At 36.9% G+C, this 20,592-nt stretch overlaps 1 protein-coding gene across 2 annotated transcripts; it reads left to right on the top strand.

The window, feature by feature from the left end:
- Positions 1-5,178: 5,178 nt before the first annotated feature.
- LOC148875823 (wings apart-like protein 2) lies at positions 5,179-19,443 on the top strand. 2 transcript variants are annotated; one of them, XM_088965417.1, is made up of 14 exons: positions 5,179-5,504; positions 5,615-6,251; positions 7,399-7,498; positions 8,998-9,337; positions 9,485-9,597; positions 10,710-10,838; positions 10,928-11,021; positions 11,146-11,256; positions 14,299-14,903; positions 15,315-15,592; positions 16,653-16,806; positions 18,154-18,251; positions 18,333-18,414; positions 19,047-19,443. In XM_088965417.1, exons 2-14 carry the CDS (start codon positions 5,698-5,700, stop codon positions 19,128-19,130), a joined length of 2,742 nt encoding a protein of 913 aa, XP_088821543.1. In that variant the 5' UTR covers positions 5,179-5,504; positions 5,615-5,697; the 3' UTR covers positions 19,131-19,443. The 2 variants fall into 2 exon arrangements, with proteins under 2 accessions (XP_088821543.1, XP_088821542.1); XM_088965416.1 differs by having other exon boundaries at positions 5,201-6,251.
- The last annotated feature ends 1,149 nt before the right edge of the window (positions 19,444-20,592 follow it).

The raw sequence follows: 20,592 nt of genomic DNA, 5'->3' as shown, positions 1-20,592 counted from the left end.
ACTTCTTTTGGAAGAACATGGTGTGTTGCTTCAAGCTACCTCGGATATTCATCTCAGACAATGGGAAGCAAATCAAGGATATCAAGTTCCAGAATTGATGTGCCGAAATGAGAATTCAACAAAATTTTGCCTCGGTGGCACACCCCCAGGCGAACGAGCAAGCGGAGGTCACCAACAAAAGGAGGTTTTTATAATTTTCCTAAAATTAGAAAGGATTCACAAATTAAGGGAGTGTTTAGAAGTTTAACAACATGGTTGGTTTAGTTTTAAAAAATAAAACAACCACTAGATGTTTTTGTTTTTGAAAACAAAACCAACCATGTTATCGAACACTCCTTAGGGTTGTGTTTGGTTTGAAGGAAAAGGTAAGAAAAATGTAAGGAATACCTTTACAAATCTTGTATAGGTTTTCCTACATTTCCTTTCCTTTCCCTACCTTTTCCTTCAAAACATAGCCTAAAGGTTTGATTAACGTGTCACTTCAAGTCTAAAAGCATTGGATTTGTGGTAAAAATAATGAAATAGGGGGGGGGGGGGAGGGGTAAGAAACCAGTTATCAAGGCCATTTGGGAGAATCAATGGCTGAGTTGAAAATAAGCTTTGATTCAACTAAGTTGGTTCAGTAGCTTTGGTTTAGATGCATAACATATGATATGTGTTGTTGAAAGCTAGTAGGTTGCATAAGAAGTTAGAAAATTGTTTTTTTTTTTTTTTTCCGATGAACCAATGTTTTAATTGTTCCTTCAAAATGGTTTAGTGAAAGCAACTCAATTAGAGCTAAAAGACCACCCAAATGGGCCCTCAATCCTTGTTGGTTGGTTGGGAGGGCTAGGCAAATGTGACCCAAGAATTAGGGATGGCAATGGGGCAAGGTTCAAAAAATCATTACGTGTAGGCCTGTATTGACTGATTTGTATTATATCGGGAACACCCCGATACGTTCCTACAGAGGGTGTATCGGGGTTTTGACTGGTTTCAGGGGGTGGAGGAACCTTAAACTGGCCCCCTCGAACTGGATTTGAAAAAACAAAAAGTATCGATACTACCTATCGGTGTATCAAGCGTATTGATATTTAGAACCTTGCAATAGGGCGGGTTCAGGGAAGGTTTGGTAAATTCTAGACCCTACTACCTCCCTAAACATCCCAACCTATAGTGGTTTGGATTTTGAGAATCCAAACCCTCTCCATACATGAAAATGCAAAATCTTCTCTATATTCAAGGGTATGGAAGATTGAGTTTAGAAATCACATCTAATTTTTATGATTTCTTGTTATATATAATTATATAAGCGATAAATAAGTAAAATAACATAAACGAACAACAAAATTTCCATTTATTTGATTAAGACGTATAAAAATTACATAATCTATCAATTATCATACAAATAAAATTCAAAATATTATTAAATTCAACACACATAAAAAATCCATATTCTTTCCAATAATATGTGGGTTGGGAGGGTTGGATTTAGTTTAATATTGTATCATACATACCCTTTCTCGGATTGTAAAATCACAAAACCCATTTCTGCCCTAAAACCAATGTTTTCGAACCATCGTTGACTCGAATGGTTAGACCGTTCAGACTGAAAATCATTTAGGCGACCGGTTTTGTTTCACCCTAAACCCGGTATTTGGCAAAAAACCATTGAATTAGTCAACGAAATGTTGACTCTGATGGTTTGACCATTGAACCATTCGACCCAGATAACGGTTTGTGGCAAGGTTTCTCTTATATGAGACTAAGAAATCTCTGAGATCTGTCTCTCTTGTGTGAGACGGTGAGAGAGATATGAGATGTGTGAGACTATAAGAGAGAGTGAGATCTGAGACTAAGAAATCTTAGATCTACTTTCATCACCAGTTTGCCACCACTACCGCCACTGTTGTTGTTGTAGTTCGCCATCGCCATCGCTGCCACAGTTGCTGCTATAAGTCGCCACTGTCATCACCGCTACAACCTACAAGTCTTCCTCCTCCTCCTCTTCTTCTTCTTCTAAACTCTTTCAGCCGACATTTTTCTCAAACATCTATCATTCAAACCTTATTTTCTTTTATATAGTATGCATCTTACCCTAATACTCCAATCTAATGGGTAAGATGTTCAAATCGTTTGAACCATTTGACCCGAATGGTCGAACCACTGACCCAGAAACTGGTGGCCAAAATGTTTCCGTTTCTGGGTCAGTTTTTAAAACCTTGCCCAAAACCTGTCAATTTGTCATTTAGGCTCAGTTTGAAAGGAATACAGATACAAATATATATAGTATAAATACATACAAAATAATACAAAATACAAAATTTTACACTTCACATTTTTGTATTTATACTCTGTTCGAGTCCAGCTTCAGTTAGGGCAAAGCCCATTCCAACAAGCTTTATAGGCTTCATAGTACTTATTAGGGGTGTTCTGAAAGATTGGTAGGGTCCATCTAATGGACGCCAAGAAAGGTGCGGAATGGGTGGGTGAATTTCAAAAATTTTCCTACATTCTCCCAACTGGGAATCATATTCCCTAAATTTAGAATACAATATTCAAGGATTCTACTTGAATCATAATCAAACAAGATCTGGACCAAAAAGAAACATGAAGGATTATACCTGATCCGGAGAAACAATATATCCCAAAGTTGGTGTTCACGCCCAACGAAGATACCAAGAACCGCTCCTGCTGAATATGACACAGCTGTGGATGGAACGGAACCAGCTGGGTGCATTCTACACACTGGATCCTTCGCAAGAACACACTGGAAACTCTGAACACTGAATCATTTTTCAGTCTTTTCTGCAAGACTGGTTCTTGACATTCTTCCTCCTACAAAGATCGAATCTTGCAAGAGGGGTTGGTGGCGGCTGGAGGAAAAACTCCTGGGATGAAGATGGCTGAACAACTTTTCTTCTCTCTGGAGTTTTTGAGATCTAATCTCTGTATTCAGAAGACTTTCTTTTGCCTTGGAAAAACTTGGTTCGAAATCTAGTTTGTTCGAATCTTGCTTTCTCCTCCTTTCTTCTTGATTAAGAAATCCTCATAATTAGGAGTTATCCCAATCCAAATCAATATTTGGATATGGGATAATCTTAATCCTATCTGCAGATTAAGTTAGTTTACTCCTGATCTTATCAGGAGGTTACTAGATTCAAATCTAATTTGAATTTGGTCTCCCATAGCGGATAAGGTCAAAAGCCTAATCCTTTTTACTAACATTAATCTCAGATTCGCCCCATTGATGGGTGATCATATCAGCCCAGCTCGTAATGGGCTTTTGGCCCATTAAGTGTTCAGTGTTTAACTAGTTTCCAATTTGCTGCCCAATTGGGCTTCTTTGTATGGCATGGGACCCAAGCATTGATCTACACACCAGCCACATGGGTTCGGCCCAGCGTTTATTACAAGGCCCAGCCAAATTCACTGAAAAACTCAGTGACCCACTTGAGCCCATCACATGGACCCTATGGGCCCAACACTTACATTAAGTGGTCCTTGGGCTAAGCCATTTTATAAAAACCCAGGGACTGTGGGCAGGTGCAAGATTAGCCCATCAGGTATTATCCTAAATGGTCTTACACTTAACCTCTCAGCCCTTAATGATCAAGCACTGCCCGACAAGAGAAGACCTCTCCCTCGGCTGCAAGGAACAGTGCCGCACTCTCTCCTCACATGGATCCTGGGAAATAAAACCTTTTGCAAATCTTTTGAAACCGTACATATACATGTATATATATATATATTGCAAAACAAAATCCCAATGATTGAAATCAATTGCCGTCAGTTTGGTTTCCATTAGAGAGAGTGCATTCCCGATCATTACCATTGTTCGACAAAGGGGCTGATCTTGTCACTATAATCACTCACTCAGATGAATTCTTAGACTGCCCCAACATATCTAGGTTTTGATCCCCACTAAGGATTTCACTGATTGACATATCAAAGGCAGTCCAATCCGACACCTAGTGAAGTGTCATAATTGAGTCCAGGGGTCAGGTGTAACTTTTCAGTTTTGCCCATCTGTCTCCAATGTATAGGACAATACTGGAAATCTGGTCCGGTTCAAGGGTTCAAGCAATCCCATGCTGCATGTGCCTTGAGTCTTACCCTGATGGCTGAGACAAGCCATCCCAACACTTGGTGGCACATCAGTATCAGCCTTGATAGGATAAATCTCCCTAGACTTATCCAATGGCTATGAACATTTAAAACTAACACGAGTCTCTATAAGTGTCTAGTTTTAGGGTCTTACACAGAAATATACCAAACAACATGAATCAAACATGTACTTTATTTATTTACACTAAATGTTAAAAGTACATCAAATTGGATTGAAGCTAAGGGCATACAAAACTGTCTAACATGTTCATGGGTCAGGTTGGGTAAGTTTGAGTCATTTTCTTCAAGCGACCCGACCTAGTCGGTTTACTTATTGACTAAACCAAAACCGACCAACCCTAAAGTGAAACTGACTCAAACATGAAGGGCCGGTTTGGGTTGGTTTATCGGTTTAGTCGGTTATATATATATATATATATATATATATATATATATATTTAAACTAAAATATCTATTTATATTTAAGTTTATTTCTTTTTAGTTTTTATACCACATCAAAATATATATTTAAATTGATTAGTTTTTATGCAAAACAATTTTTTGTCATTATATATTTAAATTTATACAAAACTAAATTAAATATTGTCTCATTGTATTATATTTTTATTGGTTTTACTTTTTAGTTTTTATCATAAATAACCATTTTTTTCAAAGTTCAAACAAAACACAAATAAAATATATCAACATTTAACATATAGGATAGGGATTAATTAAACTTATTGGATCGGTTCCATTCAGTTCAGTTTATTTTCTCATACAAACCAAAACCGACCGGTGGTTTTAAAAAACCGACCAACTCAGGCTGGATTGGGCCGATTTGGTCGGTATAATTAGTTAAACATTAATGTGAACACCCCTAATACGAATTCAAATCACCCCCACTAGATTGCCCCTCACAATATCCCACGATACATCTCCACCATGTCCACCATGTATTGAGAGCATCTCGATGATGACATCATCATTTCTAGCATTATCTTCATGGAAGCAATGTTGCAAGGGGCTGCTGGAACGGTGCAAGGACTGACTTGCCCAGCCCAAAGCCAAATTCACTCCTTCCAGCCTTAAAGTGGGGACTGAGGACCTATCTAACAGACTAACAGTGGGTAAAACAGGTCGGGGGGCGTACCCATCCACGCTCTTTGTGCCCTATTCACGAAAATAGGGTCCCACGAAGTTATGTCTGATTAACCAATGAAAGTATTTTTGGTGCCACGTTTCGCTCTTGATTGGTCATATGATCCATATGACTAAGATACCCTTCTAATTAGGAAACAGCTGACCAAACTAGATAAATAAAAATGCTCGAATTTTGAAAAAAACGGAAGCAGAGTTTCAATTTTCAAACGAAAACCTTCGAATGAAAACCTTCTCTTCGTAGCTGTGGAGCTCCCGATGTTAGAATCTTGATCTTCCTTTTGAAGCTCCAAAGCGGAGCTCAGAATTCATAAAGGTCCAACGGTTCGTTCTCTCTAGTATTTTCTAACAACTTCTTTTTTTGTTTCAGAGAAGTTTGCCCTAGAAAAATCTCTTCTTCTTTCACGCCCACCACACATGAAAGACTCGAATTGTTCAAGCTAGAAACGGAAGATGATCGTTCGAACTTACGCCCGTCGGAATCGTTGCGTTAGCCGAAACTTCTCCGACTCGAGCTTCAATGGCGGCGTCGATGATAGCTACAAGGAGTCTCTGCCCGAAGAAAGTTCACAAGAAATCTATAGCGTTGCCTTCTCGTCCCAAGATTCGTCTCCTTGGTCCTTTGATACGGACTTGTATGGTTTAAATTCATCTCAAGGTTCGTTGTCCGCTCTTCCTCCTCGAGCACCGGGGCCTGATTTTGGGTCACACGGGGACGGCGTAGCTCGCAAGCTCAAGAAGCCTAGAGTTATAACTCGCGAATCAGGAGAAATTAAGAATCATAAATCTTTGATTTCTAAGGGGGTTCGGTCACTTCCTGCTCCGGCTACGTCGACCTTGATGGAAGCTCAGGAATTTGGGGAGATGATGGAGCACGTGGACGAGGTGAATTTTGCTTTGGATGGGCTCCGGAGGGGCCAGCCATCTCGGATCCGACGGGCGAGCCTGCTGTCTCTGTTATCAATCTGCGCCACTGCACAACAACGTCGGCTTCTAAGAACTCAGGGGTGAGTCAAATTTTGCATTTCCTTTATTCTGTTTTTGTTTCTAAGAACAGAAGTAAAATGGAACTCCTATCTTGATATTAAATGTGCTTCATTGTGAATTCGACATGAATATGTCTTTTGCTTGTCAATTTTTTTTTAAAATTTTCTTAGCATCAGAAAAGGTGACATCATAAGTCAGTAACGTGGTAAGTTAAAACTACCCGAACGTGTTCTTAGTCTTCTTTCAAAACTTCTTTAGCATTCTGGTTCTTCTTGACATCATTAGCTCATTGCCATGGTCAAATATCAAATGAATGGAGATTGCATGTTCCTGAGAAAATTGAATTTCCTGACAATTTTATAGCTTGGATTACGTGCACAAGCAATTGAATTAGAATCCCATAACACCTGTGCTGTGCTTTCTATGATCTTTTTATTTTGATTACTTTAGTTAGGACAGTTAAGATGCATGTTGTTACATGCAAAGGTCATAGATTGGAATCTCATGGCACTCATACCTGGCAGTGTAGATATGCATCGAATAAATGGATAATACATTTATTGTTTAATTTGGGTTTTTTATGATCTTGTATCTTCAATTGCCATTTCTTAGGAAAAGGATTAAAAGAAGCATGTTGTCATGTTGAAAAGTTAGAGAATTATATATATGTAACTCCCATACCTAATCATGTATGGGCTTGGGTTCTTTTCAGCTTCTATTCCTATGGTTGGAGAAAAGGGTTGGGGAGGGACAACTGGATGAGCCTCACTAAGGAGATTTAAAAACAGAAAGAAACTGACTTGCTTGGATAGTTCCAACCAGTTAAAATTGGTACCCTTTCTGAGGACCTTTCTCCATTTTCCCTTTGTTTGGCTAGTGTCTGTGCAAGGTTTAGAACCCAGGGTTACGAGTATCTGATTCATTCAAAATGTTGCCTAGGATATCTTGGTGGTGGTTGGGGGGGGGGGGTCCACAGCAAGGCCAATCCAATGAACCTATGTATGCATCATGTGAATAATTAACCATATGGTTGACTGTTATTATGATTGCCTGCATGGTTGCCTTGCATTTTCTTTTTATCCTGCAGTCTTCTATGGATGCTTATCTTTACAGGTTGGAAATGCTATGCATGTCTTCTATTTTAACTTTTAAACACTGGATTTTCAGGATGGCCAAGACAATAGTTGATTCTATTATGGGTCTCAGCTTTGATGATTCTCCAAGCACTCTGGCTGCTGCAGCACTATTTTACATTTTGGCAAGTGATGTAAGTTGTTGATAACCTGCATAAGAGCAGCATGTTGGAATAGTTTTAGCTCCACTTCAATGCCAACAAGTTCGACTTCCAACTACACTTTTTAATATGCAACTTATTTTTGCTGCTATTGGAATTTTATATTTTCTTTGAGAAGTGGTACAGTTTCATCTGCTGTTTTGATGTCTGGTTTTGTTGTTGCTGTTGTTGAGAAGATGAATGGAGAATTTCCCAACAAATGAATGCTAACTTTGAGAAATGAGAACCTAGTTTGTTTTGATCATGCAAAATTAATCTGTTCATTGTTTTGATGTTCTTGTGCCGTATCACTCATCAAAACCTCTCTCTCTCTCTCTCTCTCTCTCTCTCTCTCTCTCCTCTCCCCCTTCCCTCCCCCTCCCCCTCCCCCTACTGCATGTATTTTGGCAGTTAATTGATTAATGTGTTATATGCTACAAGATCTCAATTCCTATAAGGGTTTATTAGTTCTTTTTTTTTTATGATTGTGGTCCTTCTAACTCATGCTTTTGATGTGCTAAACTTAATTGGTTGCTGAAGGGAGAAAGAACTTGATGGAAAAACATGGGAAGGAGCTTGATAGCAAAAGACCTACCATTATGATCTTCACTGTTCAATAATGCCATATACTTTCTAACTCTACCTTTTTCTTAACATTTTTGAGCTAGTGTAATGCAATCCGTCAAATGTCTGTGATCAAGTAGCACTCTCACTGAGAGGGTATGGTCTGTGGCTGCATGGCTTTAACTTTTTTATTCTAATGGATTAATTGGTGCAATATCTTTGGCTGATAAGAATGAGAGCGCCAGTTCAAGTCTGATAGCATCTGCTTTTTTGCAATAAAATGCCAAGGGTTAGGTCTATATCCAGTCCACTCTTCCCAAGATCCAAGATAGCTAGGGCTAACATTCTTTTTGATGACCAAAATTTTATTAGAAATTAAAAAGAATGCAGTGTAGTATATACAAAGCTTTTAGCCCTTCAACATTAGGCTAGTTCCTGATGCTGCCTTAGTCTATCCTCTTTTGCTGACTGCTTCGTTTCAACTAATTGCCCCTTAGCTGTCCCCGAAAGAGATGATCTATGGATCTGATTACAGTTGCTAATTCTTCCCCTTCCTAACTATGTATTTACCTCATAGCAGTTCAATAACCAGGGCCAACATTGGGTAATTAATGGATTACTTATAGGCAGTTCTAGAGTTCAATACTGGAAAATTGCAACTCTTTGCTTTCAGTCCTGTCTTATTCCAACTGGATGATTTGCTGCTTCGAATTATGCTTCTTCTGCTCTGCTAATCGTTACGTGGATCAAGATGGTTACCATTTCCTATGTTAATCTTTTTGTTGGCTTCACTACATTTATAAACAGATTTGTTATAAAAGATATGGGTTTATTATGTATGCCTGTTCACTAGATTAACTGGAATTTTTTGGATGTATCCTTTTTTTCAAATAAATTTCTTCAAGCATTTGTGGATTTTACTTTTTCAGGGCCAAGATGATCACCTTCTGGATTCTCCTACTTCCATTAGCTTTCTACTTAAATTATTGAAACCACCCCTTGCTAATACTGTGGAGAACAAAGCACCGACCATCGGTTGTAAGCTTCTAGCACTACGCAAGGATCCAGTCATACTGAGAGATACAACCAAAAAGCTAGATTCTAGCTCCAGTGCTGTCATTTCAAAAGTTGAGGAAATTCTCTTGAGCTGCAAGGAGATAAATTCGTGCAATGGGGACAATGAAGGAATGGGGAGGCCAGAGTTAAGCCCAAAATGGATAGCTTTGTTGACAATGGAGAAGGCATGCTTATCTACCGTTTCACTTGAAGGTACTAGGAGAACTTTATCTACTATTCTGGGTTTTCACTTTTTAGGAGCTCATAGTGTTTCAAACATAGTCCTGTGTTCCCGTTAAAGGAAAATTTATCCCTTTATTGATTTCTCTTGGGTTTTCATGCTACTGTTTATTCTTTCAGATACATCTGGCACTATAAGAAGGGTTGGAGGAAATTTCAAGGAAAGATTACGAGAACTTGGAGGACTAGATGCTGTCTTTGATGTCACTGTGAATTGCCATTCCACCATGGAGGTGTGAGCCCTGTATGTTTATTTGGTCCACCAAAAATAATTATGTATAATTAGTTCATAATCTAAAACAAATTAAATGAATAATGCAGCCTCAGTTAGTCACCAAAAAATTGATTTACTGGAGTCATAATATTGCAAATTGCATTTTCAATTACAAATTTGTATTTCAATGCTGCAATCCGTATGACAGTAGCATCTTGGTGAATTGCTTTCCATAATTGTAAGCCATCCATGTTTTAACAAATTATGCTACCATGTTTTGCATTAAAATTCTTATTTGTTAAGGATGTTTATTGCATGAGAACATCATATTGCTATTTTTTTTTGCTTAACAGAAATGTACTGATAAATCCTGTGATTATGATGATGCTACTATGTTTTGTGTTTTAGTTCTCCTCTGCTGGGAAGCTTAGGGCATGAGAACAGCATAAATGCTATTGATTCTCTGCTTAATAGAAATTTACCGGTAGATCTTTTGATTCTGGTTATGTATCTTGGAGGTTTTACTTGGATGATTTTATTGGTACTTGGTAGGTTTAACAAATGTTCTATTAATGTGTTCAGAAGCAGTTCTCTTGAATGCCTATACGTATTTCTGCTCTCAAATACAACATTAATTTCAACCACTTAAGTTGTGGAACTGGTTAATTTTGTTACTTCCAAGTTTCCCATTTTATCCCCTATCCTTCTATTGGTTTTCATTGCTGATTTTGCTGTAGTTGTTGAGCTTATTATTGGGCTTATACTTTTCTGGTCCTGTTTTTAAAGTTTGTGTTGTATTCATGGTTGTTCATTATCATGTGTATTCCTGTTTATATGCACATGTATGCGTGCATGTTAAAACTGTGATCAGAGAACGTGCGTGTGGTAAGAACTCAAACAGATCTAGTTTACTGAGACAGCTTCTGAGTTATGGTTGTTCTATAGGTCCTCTAACATTATAAGTTGGTGCAATGGTTATTACCATCAAACATAATGGGAAGTCTTTTGTTCAGACGCATGTATGTTTTAACTTTGTTCCTCAAGTATCTGTATCAAACATTGCTTAAAGGCTTTATTTGCTTTATATCTTTTGCAAATGTTTCTTTACAAGAATTCTTCTTCTTTTTACAGAGATTGTTAAAATCTAGCTCGCCCTCCATTCGGGAATTAAAAGATGATGCAGCTTTGGAAAGTGTGGTTTTGCTCCTAAAATGTTTGAAAATCATGGAGAACGCTACGTTCCTAAGCAAGGATAACCAGGTACAAGTGAAATCACTCTGTCTTGGTGAGACTTTAAAATGCTGGCGATGCCCATCACTTTTGTAACCTTTGTATTGCCTTAATAATAGGATCATTTGCTTGGGATGAGAGAAAAGTTGGTTCGTGAGGGATCCTCTCTGTCATTTGCAGGACTCATTATAAGTGTCATAAAAATTCTTTCGGGTAATTAAAATATAAACAGTTCATTATTTTAGCTTGAACGTTTAAGAATTTTTCGTTGTTATATTTAGAGTCAGTAAAATTATACTCCGGCATTTTGTTTGACAATGTTTCCATTGTTTTCTAGGTCTCTCTTTGTTACAGAGTTCTTCCTCCAATTCCAATGATGTGAAGTGTCAGCATGTTTCTGATGGGACAGGTGGAGCTTCAGAGATTCCATTAAGAGAAGTCTATGGAGGTATCTAGTCATTTGTTTCATTGTAAATATCATGCTAATGTTATTTCCTGTTTAGTTGTATATGATAACATCCAAATTGTAGGTTTTTATCATGCATAAATAAAACATTCTAATCAAAAGATTTACTTATGGGGTTCTGTCAAAGTGATTCATCTTACACAATAATCTAATCTTTTTCCTGCCTTAGGTTCTGGTTTCAATTAGAACTCATTATTCACTAGTATGTGCACTAAGTCAGCATGTCTCCTTAATAACAATATGGGTTGTTTGACTAGGGTAATCAGGTGAGATAACTTGCTGCCAAGCAAATATAGTTATTGATTCTGTAAAACTGCAAAATGTGGAAGAGAGGTCTCTACCCTTGGGTTTGATCAAGATTCTTGTTTTAGCATATGACAATATAAGAAATAGGATCTTCCCAAGAATACTCACCTATATTTCACTTGAAATTTATTGGTTTAATACTTCATCTTTTGCCCCTTTTCCTTATTTCAAAACAATTCCATTTGAAGGAGTGCCTTTGGCTGGACAGTAGTTTCTAATAAGATAATAAAGTTGTTACATCCTTAAACAACAAGATCTGATATGTTGGTGCAACAGAGATCCAACGAGGAAAGAGAATGAAAATCAGACTCACAACCATAGGAATAAAAACCTCTCTTCTCAAAGCAAACAAGTTGGAGAGCATGTTGTAATTCTTAAGTTCATTAAACATGAGAGATGAGAGTAAATACAGAAACGTTTTTTTTTAAATGCCTTGAGAAAGGAATTTGCATGAGACATACATCATCTATCCTCATGAGTTGGGCTTGATGGAGGGGCTTTTCATAGATCATCCTAGCATAATTTTCAGGGTGCCAAGGTGAGACTAGGTGACAGGGGGCGCCTTGTCACCTAGGTGATGGATTTTTTTAAGTAAAAAACATATATCCTAGGGTAGTTCCCTAGGTTTCATAATAATATTTCCTTAATAATTATCTATAATTTTCGTAACAAAAATATGAACTTCATAATAAAGTACAGAAAATCAACATATTCATGAGAAGAAAAAGAAGAAAGAAACGCAAATTCAAAAAATGTAGGGTTTGAACTCCTATTTTTGTTATAGGAAATGAAGAGAAGAAGATGTGGAAGAAGAAAATGTTTTGATTAGGCAATTTCAAGCTCTTCCTTGTTGGTTCAGGTTTTGAAGTCTTTGAGGGTTCAATACAGCATTTAGCAATGCTTGTATTGATTAAACTCTAACAAAGAAGAAAATAATAAAAAGAAATTAGTATAGAAACAAACAACATGAATATTTTAGTGTAATAATATCTATTTTGTAAATATAATCTCAAAACATTAAGAATATAAAAGTATTTTATGGAAAATTGTACAAAAATGTTTGGCGATTAGGTGAGGTGAGGCTTCAAGGGCACCTTGATGCATATGTGTTGCCTTGACAACTATGCATCCTAGTTGGGGCCTCTTACCTGTGTAAAGCTTTAGGCCTGTGAATTTGATTGCATTGTTACTGCTCAGCAAAACCTTGTGACAAACTTAGAATGGGTAAAACCCTAGCATTTCAAACTCTCAGATTACAATAGGACCTCAGACATTACGACACCATTAATTTGTGATGTGTGATTCCAAGGCTGTTGTGAGTGTTTTACTCAATGAGAAAACATCACTTTTGGGATTCCTGACCTCTTGGCATTAGTTTGTGAAACCCCACTGTCATAATCAATTAAGCATGCTCAATTGTGGCAGGTCAGAACTACAGCTCAAGAGTCAAGATGCTTCAAATCCATTGACTTTTATAAGTTATCCAGTTTAAGACAGAAGCCAGTGTGCTAGATAAAACTTTCTAGATCTTATAATAGTGTTGAAAATTTTGTTTCTTTAACTTATGAGTTTTCTGGATTTCTAGCCAAATTTGTGTGATGCTGAAGGATGTACTCTTCTTCTATAGGTAAGTGAACTCAAATTTGGAAAAGAAAGATGAGCTATAATTAAAATTAAAAACCAATCTTTTATATCTGGATTCTGGGTTAATAATTTAAGACCCTAGAATGGGTATGTTTGGACTTGCCTCAAGGGGCTTGGTATGAATTAGCTTGTAGAATTAGGGTAAAAAATAAAGAAATTGAAAGTTTCATGTGTTTGAATATGTTTTATATGTTATTGTTTAATTTTATTTTTACATTTTCACTTTGAATTCATTTTATATGTTATGTTTATGTATTTTAGTTTGAGCTAATGTGCATTTTAAAGCGTTTAGTTTTAAATTTAAGTATTCATTTTTATTAATACTATTTTTAATATTTTTGATACTTTTTTGCATTTTTTTTTAATTTTAAAAAAATTTGCTTCTTGCTTCTAAAAGGCATGTGTCTTGCCTTGTTGCTTTTAAAACACTCTTTTCTTTCAACCAAAAATGTTGGAATTTGCTCATTATAGGTATGCTTACTTATTCACTTTAGGAAAAATTAATATAGTCTGATTCCCCATGGAGATCTTGGCAAACAGTGAAATCAATTGGTTTTCTTTCTTGCTATTTCACTTTCAGCATGGAGGCCATCATCAGAACATTCAAGATGCAGAATACTGTTATTAAGGCCTTTGGAGGATGCCAACTTGCTTGCTTTACAAGGCAACAGGATAATGCCATTTTGATTCCTCTTTTAATGTTCAGGGGAAATGCTTATTTGTTCAAGTTTTCCCTGTTCCTTCTGTTTATATACATTTCTATTGTATTGAGCGAGCCTCTTCCTCTCTTCCAGGTTAAATGAATACTCAGGTTTACCATTTACAGATAAGTTTAGGGTAGCTAATTTTTACAAACAAAAGATTTATGGTTTATTTTCTTAAATAATTTCTTTCTTTCCTTTTTGCCCTTTTCAAATCCAATAAGGGATGATTATAATGGATCCTTAATGATGGTTGCAACTCATTAATTGCTAATATGGATTCTGAAAGTTGGTAAAATGTTCTAAATTTTGATGCTAAAGTTAAGAAAAAGGCTTTGTTTATGGTGACATAGATTTCCCCCTCAAATTGCAGTTGACCGAAATGGCACTTCATCCTGCAATTCTTCTAAAGAATGTTGTAGCATGGACAATTCATCTTCTCTTAAGATCTTCAGATTACCTCAAAAACATCAATTGTTACCTCCTTCACAGTCAGAGTTATCTATATCTAATTCTGAAACCACCACTGCATCTCCGGCTGATGTTTGTTCAATAAAGAAGTTTGACAATTCTTCAGCATCAGGTTCATATGATAAGATATCAAGGGCTTTAAATGGTGGATTTTCTGTAAATTCCAACAGATCAAAGATGAATATTGGCCTAAGTAAGAGAGCTAATACCACTGAAGATATGAACTATGGAAGTAACAAAGACTGCCAAGATCCATTTGCATTTGATGAAGACGAACTGAAGCCCTCAAAGTGGGAGTTATTATCAATGAGAAAAAAGGCTTCTCGAGTTCCAAAAAGCAAGATGGCGGTTAGAGAAATTGAGGATGGGTGTGAACCCCTAATAGTGTCGAGTCAACATGGATCAAATAATGGAGAAAATCATCATGATTGTGACATCTCTTCTTCATCTTCAGTTAGAGAAAAAAATTCTAACCTTCTGGAGGATTGCCTTCTTAGTGCTGTTAAGGTATATCTCTTTTTAGTTTTTACAATTATCTCATCATAATGGGTTTACATTATTTACATTTATATTTGTAGATACTATAATCTATGTACTTATCTGGACTAGACTGGATTTCTTGAACACTGGTATGCTGAAATGGAGCTTAAGGTTTCTTGTCAGCCTAATCTCGAGAATTTTAATGCTCATGGGCTGATAGTGATTCAGGCATTCTCATGTGGTGAATGGTGATACAATATTAATATTTCCATTTCTAATGTGAAGTTCACTAATATCATATCGGGTCTTTCTCCTTGATGCTGGGGGATGGTTTCTTCATCAGTGTTTATTAAATTTAATTTTGGTTTGTTTTGCGTATAATGTTCAGGCATGAAACTAACATCAGAAGCATTCTTATTTGCTTTTGTTTCTTGGCAGGTTCTGATGAACTTAACAAATGACAATCCTGTAGGATGTAAACAAATTGCTGCTTCTGGAGGATTGGAAACTATGTCTTCTTTGATAGTCTGCCATTTCCCAGCATTCAGCTCTTGCTCATCTGAGTTCTGCCGACTTGAAGAGAATATTCTACCACCTAGATCGAATACTGAGCTCAATCATCAGAATGAGAGACATCTCACAGATCATGAGTTAGATTTTCTTGTTGCTATTTTGGGATTGCTGGTAAACTTGGTTGAGAAGGATAGCCAAAACAGGTTAGTGCCTTGGGGTCCCAATTACCAATCAATATGGGACTGTTGTATTTTTTCCCTGATGCCCACAAACCACAAAATATATGATACATAACATTTTTATATGGTGCCCCTTGATGAAAGCACCAACCCCACATTATCAACCCTTGTCTTTCTTGCCACAGATTTCAAGTAAAAGCACTAATACACCCAATTCTTAAAAACTTTAGCAAGGCTATTAATGCTGGTCCCTTCATGGACCGAATATGGACCTAGCCTTTAGCATTTCTTTTTGCACAGAATGTCTGCTCTCAGATCTGAGCCCACATTCCTACACTTTTCAGCCCGAGATTTTACCATTACACCAACCAATGGTTCCTCTCTTCAAAACCTTAAAATAGCATATAAATCTTTAGTGTAACTACTAAATTTTAAGTTACTACCTTTTAATGCCAAAACTCAATCACGTTTTATGCCTTACACATGCATGCAAGCAAGCACACACACACACATGGAGTTTCTCAAAATTGATGTTCTAATTATATGATCAAGCTCCAGTCTCCCATTTTACTTTATGGTCTGGTGATTTAGGTTATATATATCAATTTCTTGCCAGATTTAACACTTTGGCATATTATAAATCCTACATAGGCTTTTTCCCAAACCTCCTGGCATAATGTGCAACACAAGGAATTTGATACAAGTAGAGAGGATTTTTTTTTTTTTTTTTTTAATTTGCACGTGTGGAGATGTCTCTGATATATATCCAAGAATAGGGAAAAATAAATAGAAGAAAGCAAAGAGGGTTAAATGCATGAATATAGCACATAATATCAATCTTTTTTGCAATTGGTGGTGGGAGATGGTGATTGTCTATTGTGGAGTGTACTGACAGGTGTGGGAAAACTGATCGATTCTCACTACATGGATGCTCCATGTAATGCATATCCCTGCATAGATGGATAAATCCTTTGCAATTTTGTATTTTGTTAATCTGTATTTATGACATTTTTAATCTCATATTTATGTTGATACGTAGATTATAAGGTTTTTATTGTGCGACTTAAAGTGAGTTCTGTTGCAGATCACAGCTTGCAGCAGCTAGTGTTTCATTACCTAGCTCTAGAGGATCAGAAGGGAAGGCAAATAGTAGGGGTGTAATTCCACTACTGTGCTCTATCTTTCTGGCCAACCAAGGAGCTGGTGAGGCTGCTGGAGAAGGAATACTATTTCCAGGGGTAAGCAAATTGGTTCTGCCAGCATTCTAGCCCCAACTTGCCTTTCTTTTTGTGTTTGTGTTGGGAGGGGGGGGGGTCAGTGGAGAGGTGTTTGGTGGTCGATGAATGAGTTGCTGTGTCCTGTGTCCCAGACTTCCAATTTCCTGATCCATGTCTGGGTAAGAAAATACTACTTGAAGCAAATGCAAAGATCAAGAACAATTTTTTCCTCTTTTCTCTCACTAAGATAGGGGGTAAAGATGAAAATATAAAGAAATTGTGAGCAAACCACCTTGCGTTCAAGTGGTAGCTCTGGTATATGGTGAGACCTGGATCAGACTCGGCAGTCAGCTGACACTTAATAATAGACATTTCTTGTTCTGATAACCCAATTTCAAAAGTTTAAACCTGGTGAAAATGGCTTGAACCTGGTAAACTGTCTGTTTGAACTATTGAAGTGATAAATCCAGGCAAATTTCTTCAAAGTTCAAACTTCACTTTTTTCCACCTTATTTCATAATCCATCTTGTTAAAGTGTTTTTGTTTTTTAGAAAAATCTTCACTGCTTTAGTTAACCCATTAAGGCTTTCAAGAAATAAAAGTAAGCCTTTTGGACACTGGAGAGGAGGGGCCGACAGCTAGTATTCTGAGGAGAGTGAATGCTCCAAAGCTTTGGCTGTTGATGACCAGATCTACTCAAATAAACCCTCAAGTAACACAATATGCTGTTCAATTGCGGTGAAATATATACACATTCAGACACACATGAAGCTCATTATGTGATGTTCTCCTCTCCACTTAGCTTGTTGCTATGTTTCGATTAACTAGCCTTGAATTTGATGTTGTATACACAATACCTTAATAGTGGGTTGTACCTATGATGCTTAGAGTTTAAAAAGTTTAGCTTATATAAGACTTGAACGGCGATGCAACCTTTATGTTCAACCAATTGAACTAAAATGCCTTTTGAAATATCTTATTTCTTTTAAAATTTATATTTGCATATTCGTGTATGTTAAGGTTTTATTTGTTTTTTCCCAAAAATGGTTTCACTTTGGATCTTCAACAATGGTTTGTAAATGACATTGAAATTAGACTTAAAAGGAAAAGACAAGGTTTTATAAGAAGCCAAGATGTTGGGTTTTGGTCTTTGGAGAGAGCATCTTCCTACTTGTCTCTCCTCTCTTTATTTTCCACCCTTCCCTTTTATTCTTCTTTTAGCTTTTTTTTTTTTTTTGGTTACTGGCTCCTAACATTTGCACAGCCTTCAGTCAATTCAACTTGGCTACTAGTATAAATAGGGAAAATCTGTAAAGGAAATGATCGAATACCAGTACTAATTTTGTATTTGAATTTGGATTATCACAGAGCGATGAGGCTGCTATGCTGCAAGGAGAGCGTGAAGCTGAGAAGATGATCTTAGAGGCCTATGCTGCTCTGCTTCTTGCATTTCTTTCAACTGAAAGGTATCTGTCTTTTCTTTTGCTTTATTATAGAACGAAGAATTTTAAGGATTTTCCTAATGGAAAATTGTCTGCTCCTGGCAGTAAGAATGTGCGTAACACCATTGCTGGCTGTCTCCCGGATAACAACTTGAAAGTTCTCGTTCCTGTGTTGGAGAGATTTGTGGTAGGTATCCCTTGGCTTTTCTAAGTAGCATCGAGTATGGGAATTGAGAAGTAGTATCTTGTTTTCATGCTTTCCTACAGTGCATTTTCAGAATATGTCAGTGCTCTCATTAAGCGAGTCATGAAAACCCTACTGTATGCAATTGTTTCTTTTGTAATTTTAATTTTTGAGTCAATGAATGATAAACTTGTAGGATTGTAGGGTGTTTACTCAATGAGGGTGTGCTTATTGGATCGGCACATTTTTCATGGATGATTTAATAGCAATTACTTTCATTGAATCGGTGAACCAAACCTGTAGGTCCGGCTATAAATGGAAACCAGATTGAGTTGATCATGTTAACCATCTGATACATCAGATTTTTGTGGATGCTTATGTTAATGATGTCAACCTTTGAAATAGTTGGAATTAAGGCTGAGTTGAGTTATGGAAAATTGTCAACCATCCAATGTGATGTGGTTGACAAAAGCAATTGGTTTTGTTCAATTCAACTCCAAGAAATGTACCAAACGATGGGTTTCAGTTCAAATGAGAATGAAGAGGGCTTACTGGTTGGATGCTAGTGAAATATGTTTCCTTTTTGATGTAACAGATGTAATAATCTTTAATTTGCATTTTTTCCTCCTTTTCAGGCATTCCATCTGACACTAAACATGATTTCACCGGAAACCCACACAGCTGTAAGTGAAGTTATTGAATCATGTAGGTGCCCTTGAGAGCAGGGATTTTGTACAGGCTTTTCATCTCTTGCTCAGACCTGATTAACTGATTGCTCTCCTACCACGCCGAGAGTTGATTGGGGGTGAATGGAAGCAGCACAGTATATTGAATTTGACCACAGGTCTATGTTGTAACTTGATTCATTGTTCTTTTTCCTTTTTTTTTGTCCTTTTTGTTTTCTTTACATTATTTTCAGTTCTGTTTGACCATCTCCGCACAGAATGTTTCTCTTCCCGCTGGACGGATGCTTGTATACTAAATATTATACGAATCCCAATTATTCACCTTAGTGCATCGCTTCTTTAGCCACTTCTCCTTGCTCTCTTTTTTATTCTTAAATTCAATATCATATCAATTGGCTGATAATTGCCAACATGCCTAATCCAAGAAAGCAAGGATTTAAATATTGATATGCTGTGGGTATCGCCGTATCGGTATGTATCACTGATATTCTTTGTTTTTTATTTTTTTAATTCTACAAAGTATTAGATTATTTAAAGGATTAAATTTTTTGAAAAGCTTTTATATCGGTGTATCCAAGTGTATTTCAAGGTTTTCGAACCATCATTGACCCGGATGGTTGGACCGTTTGGCCCAGGAACAGTATGGGCAACTGGTTCCATTTTACCCCAAATGCAGCTTTTGGCCAAAAACCGTTGAAAAAGTCTATAATCTGTTGACTTGGGCGGTTGAACCATCAAATCGTCAACTTATTCAATGGTTTTTGATTGTTTTTTTTTTTATTTTAATTATTATTTTTATATATTTTTTAATTTGTTTGTCAGAATGGGCCATTCATTCGAACTGGATGGTCGGACTGTTGACCCGGAAACCGGTGGCCGGAATCGGACTGTATTTGGATGCATTGGTATGGATATGATAGGCCTGATATGATAAATTAGATATTAATATTTTAATCCTTGGCTACGAGTGGTTTAAATGGTTCAACTATAATGTTGGTTTCAGTAGAGGCAGATGATGTGAGAAAAACGGAGGATCTCCCTTCTGGTAGAGGAAGATCTTAGTATCTTACCCTATTCATCTTTAATTTTTGTTTTGACACCGTATTCATCTTTAATTTTAAATTTTAGTTCTGTTAATAAGCAACATGACGCTGACGACCAAGGAACTCGTGAGCTGATTAAGGGAAAAAACTGGTCCAGGCCGGGCTGAATGGGTTCCAAACGAAGAAAAAACATGCTTAGCATGATCATCTTATGCCCTTTAGGGCCTTTACCATCCATTGACGTGAGCTGATTATGTAAGCCTTGTCCAGGACTGATGCATCAAGGCAGATCGGCTTGTGATGTACTTTCAAGTTTCAAGGAGGATCAAATCGGCCGGTGCTTCCAATTTACTTGGGGAAACGTGAGTTATGAGTTCACAATGTCATAACATTCTCTTGTAATGTTAGAAGAAGCAATCCTAGAATCAAGATTAGCCAATCCATTTGTGTAC

Source organism: Nelumbo lutea, chromosome 1 (assembly GCF_056320005.1).
Source record: "Nelumbo lutea isolate HS-2025 chromosome 1, American lotus-T2T, whole genome shotgun sequence".
NCBI lineage: Eukaryota > Viridiplantae > Streptophyta > Magnoliopsida > Proteales > Nelumbonaceae > Nelumbo > Nelumbo lutea.
This window is presented reverse-complemented; position numbering and strand designations above follow the sequence as displayed.

Excerpts from the sequence above, each read along its gene's own strand:
- LOC148875823 (XM_088965417.1), top strand. The coding sequence starts at position 5,698 with ATGATCGTTCGAACTTACGCCCGTCGGAATCGTTGCGTTAGCCGAAAC. Across the intron at positions 18,252-18,332 it reads GCATTTCTTTCAACTGAAAG|TAAGAATGTGCGTAACACCA; the intron begins GTATCTGTCTTT and ends TGCTCCTGGCAG. Across the intron at positions 18,415-19,046 it reads CTGTGTTGGAGAGATTTGTG|GCATTCCATCTGACACTAAA; the intron begins GTAGGTATCCCT and ends CCTCCTTTTCAG.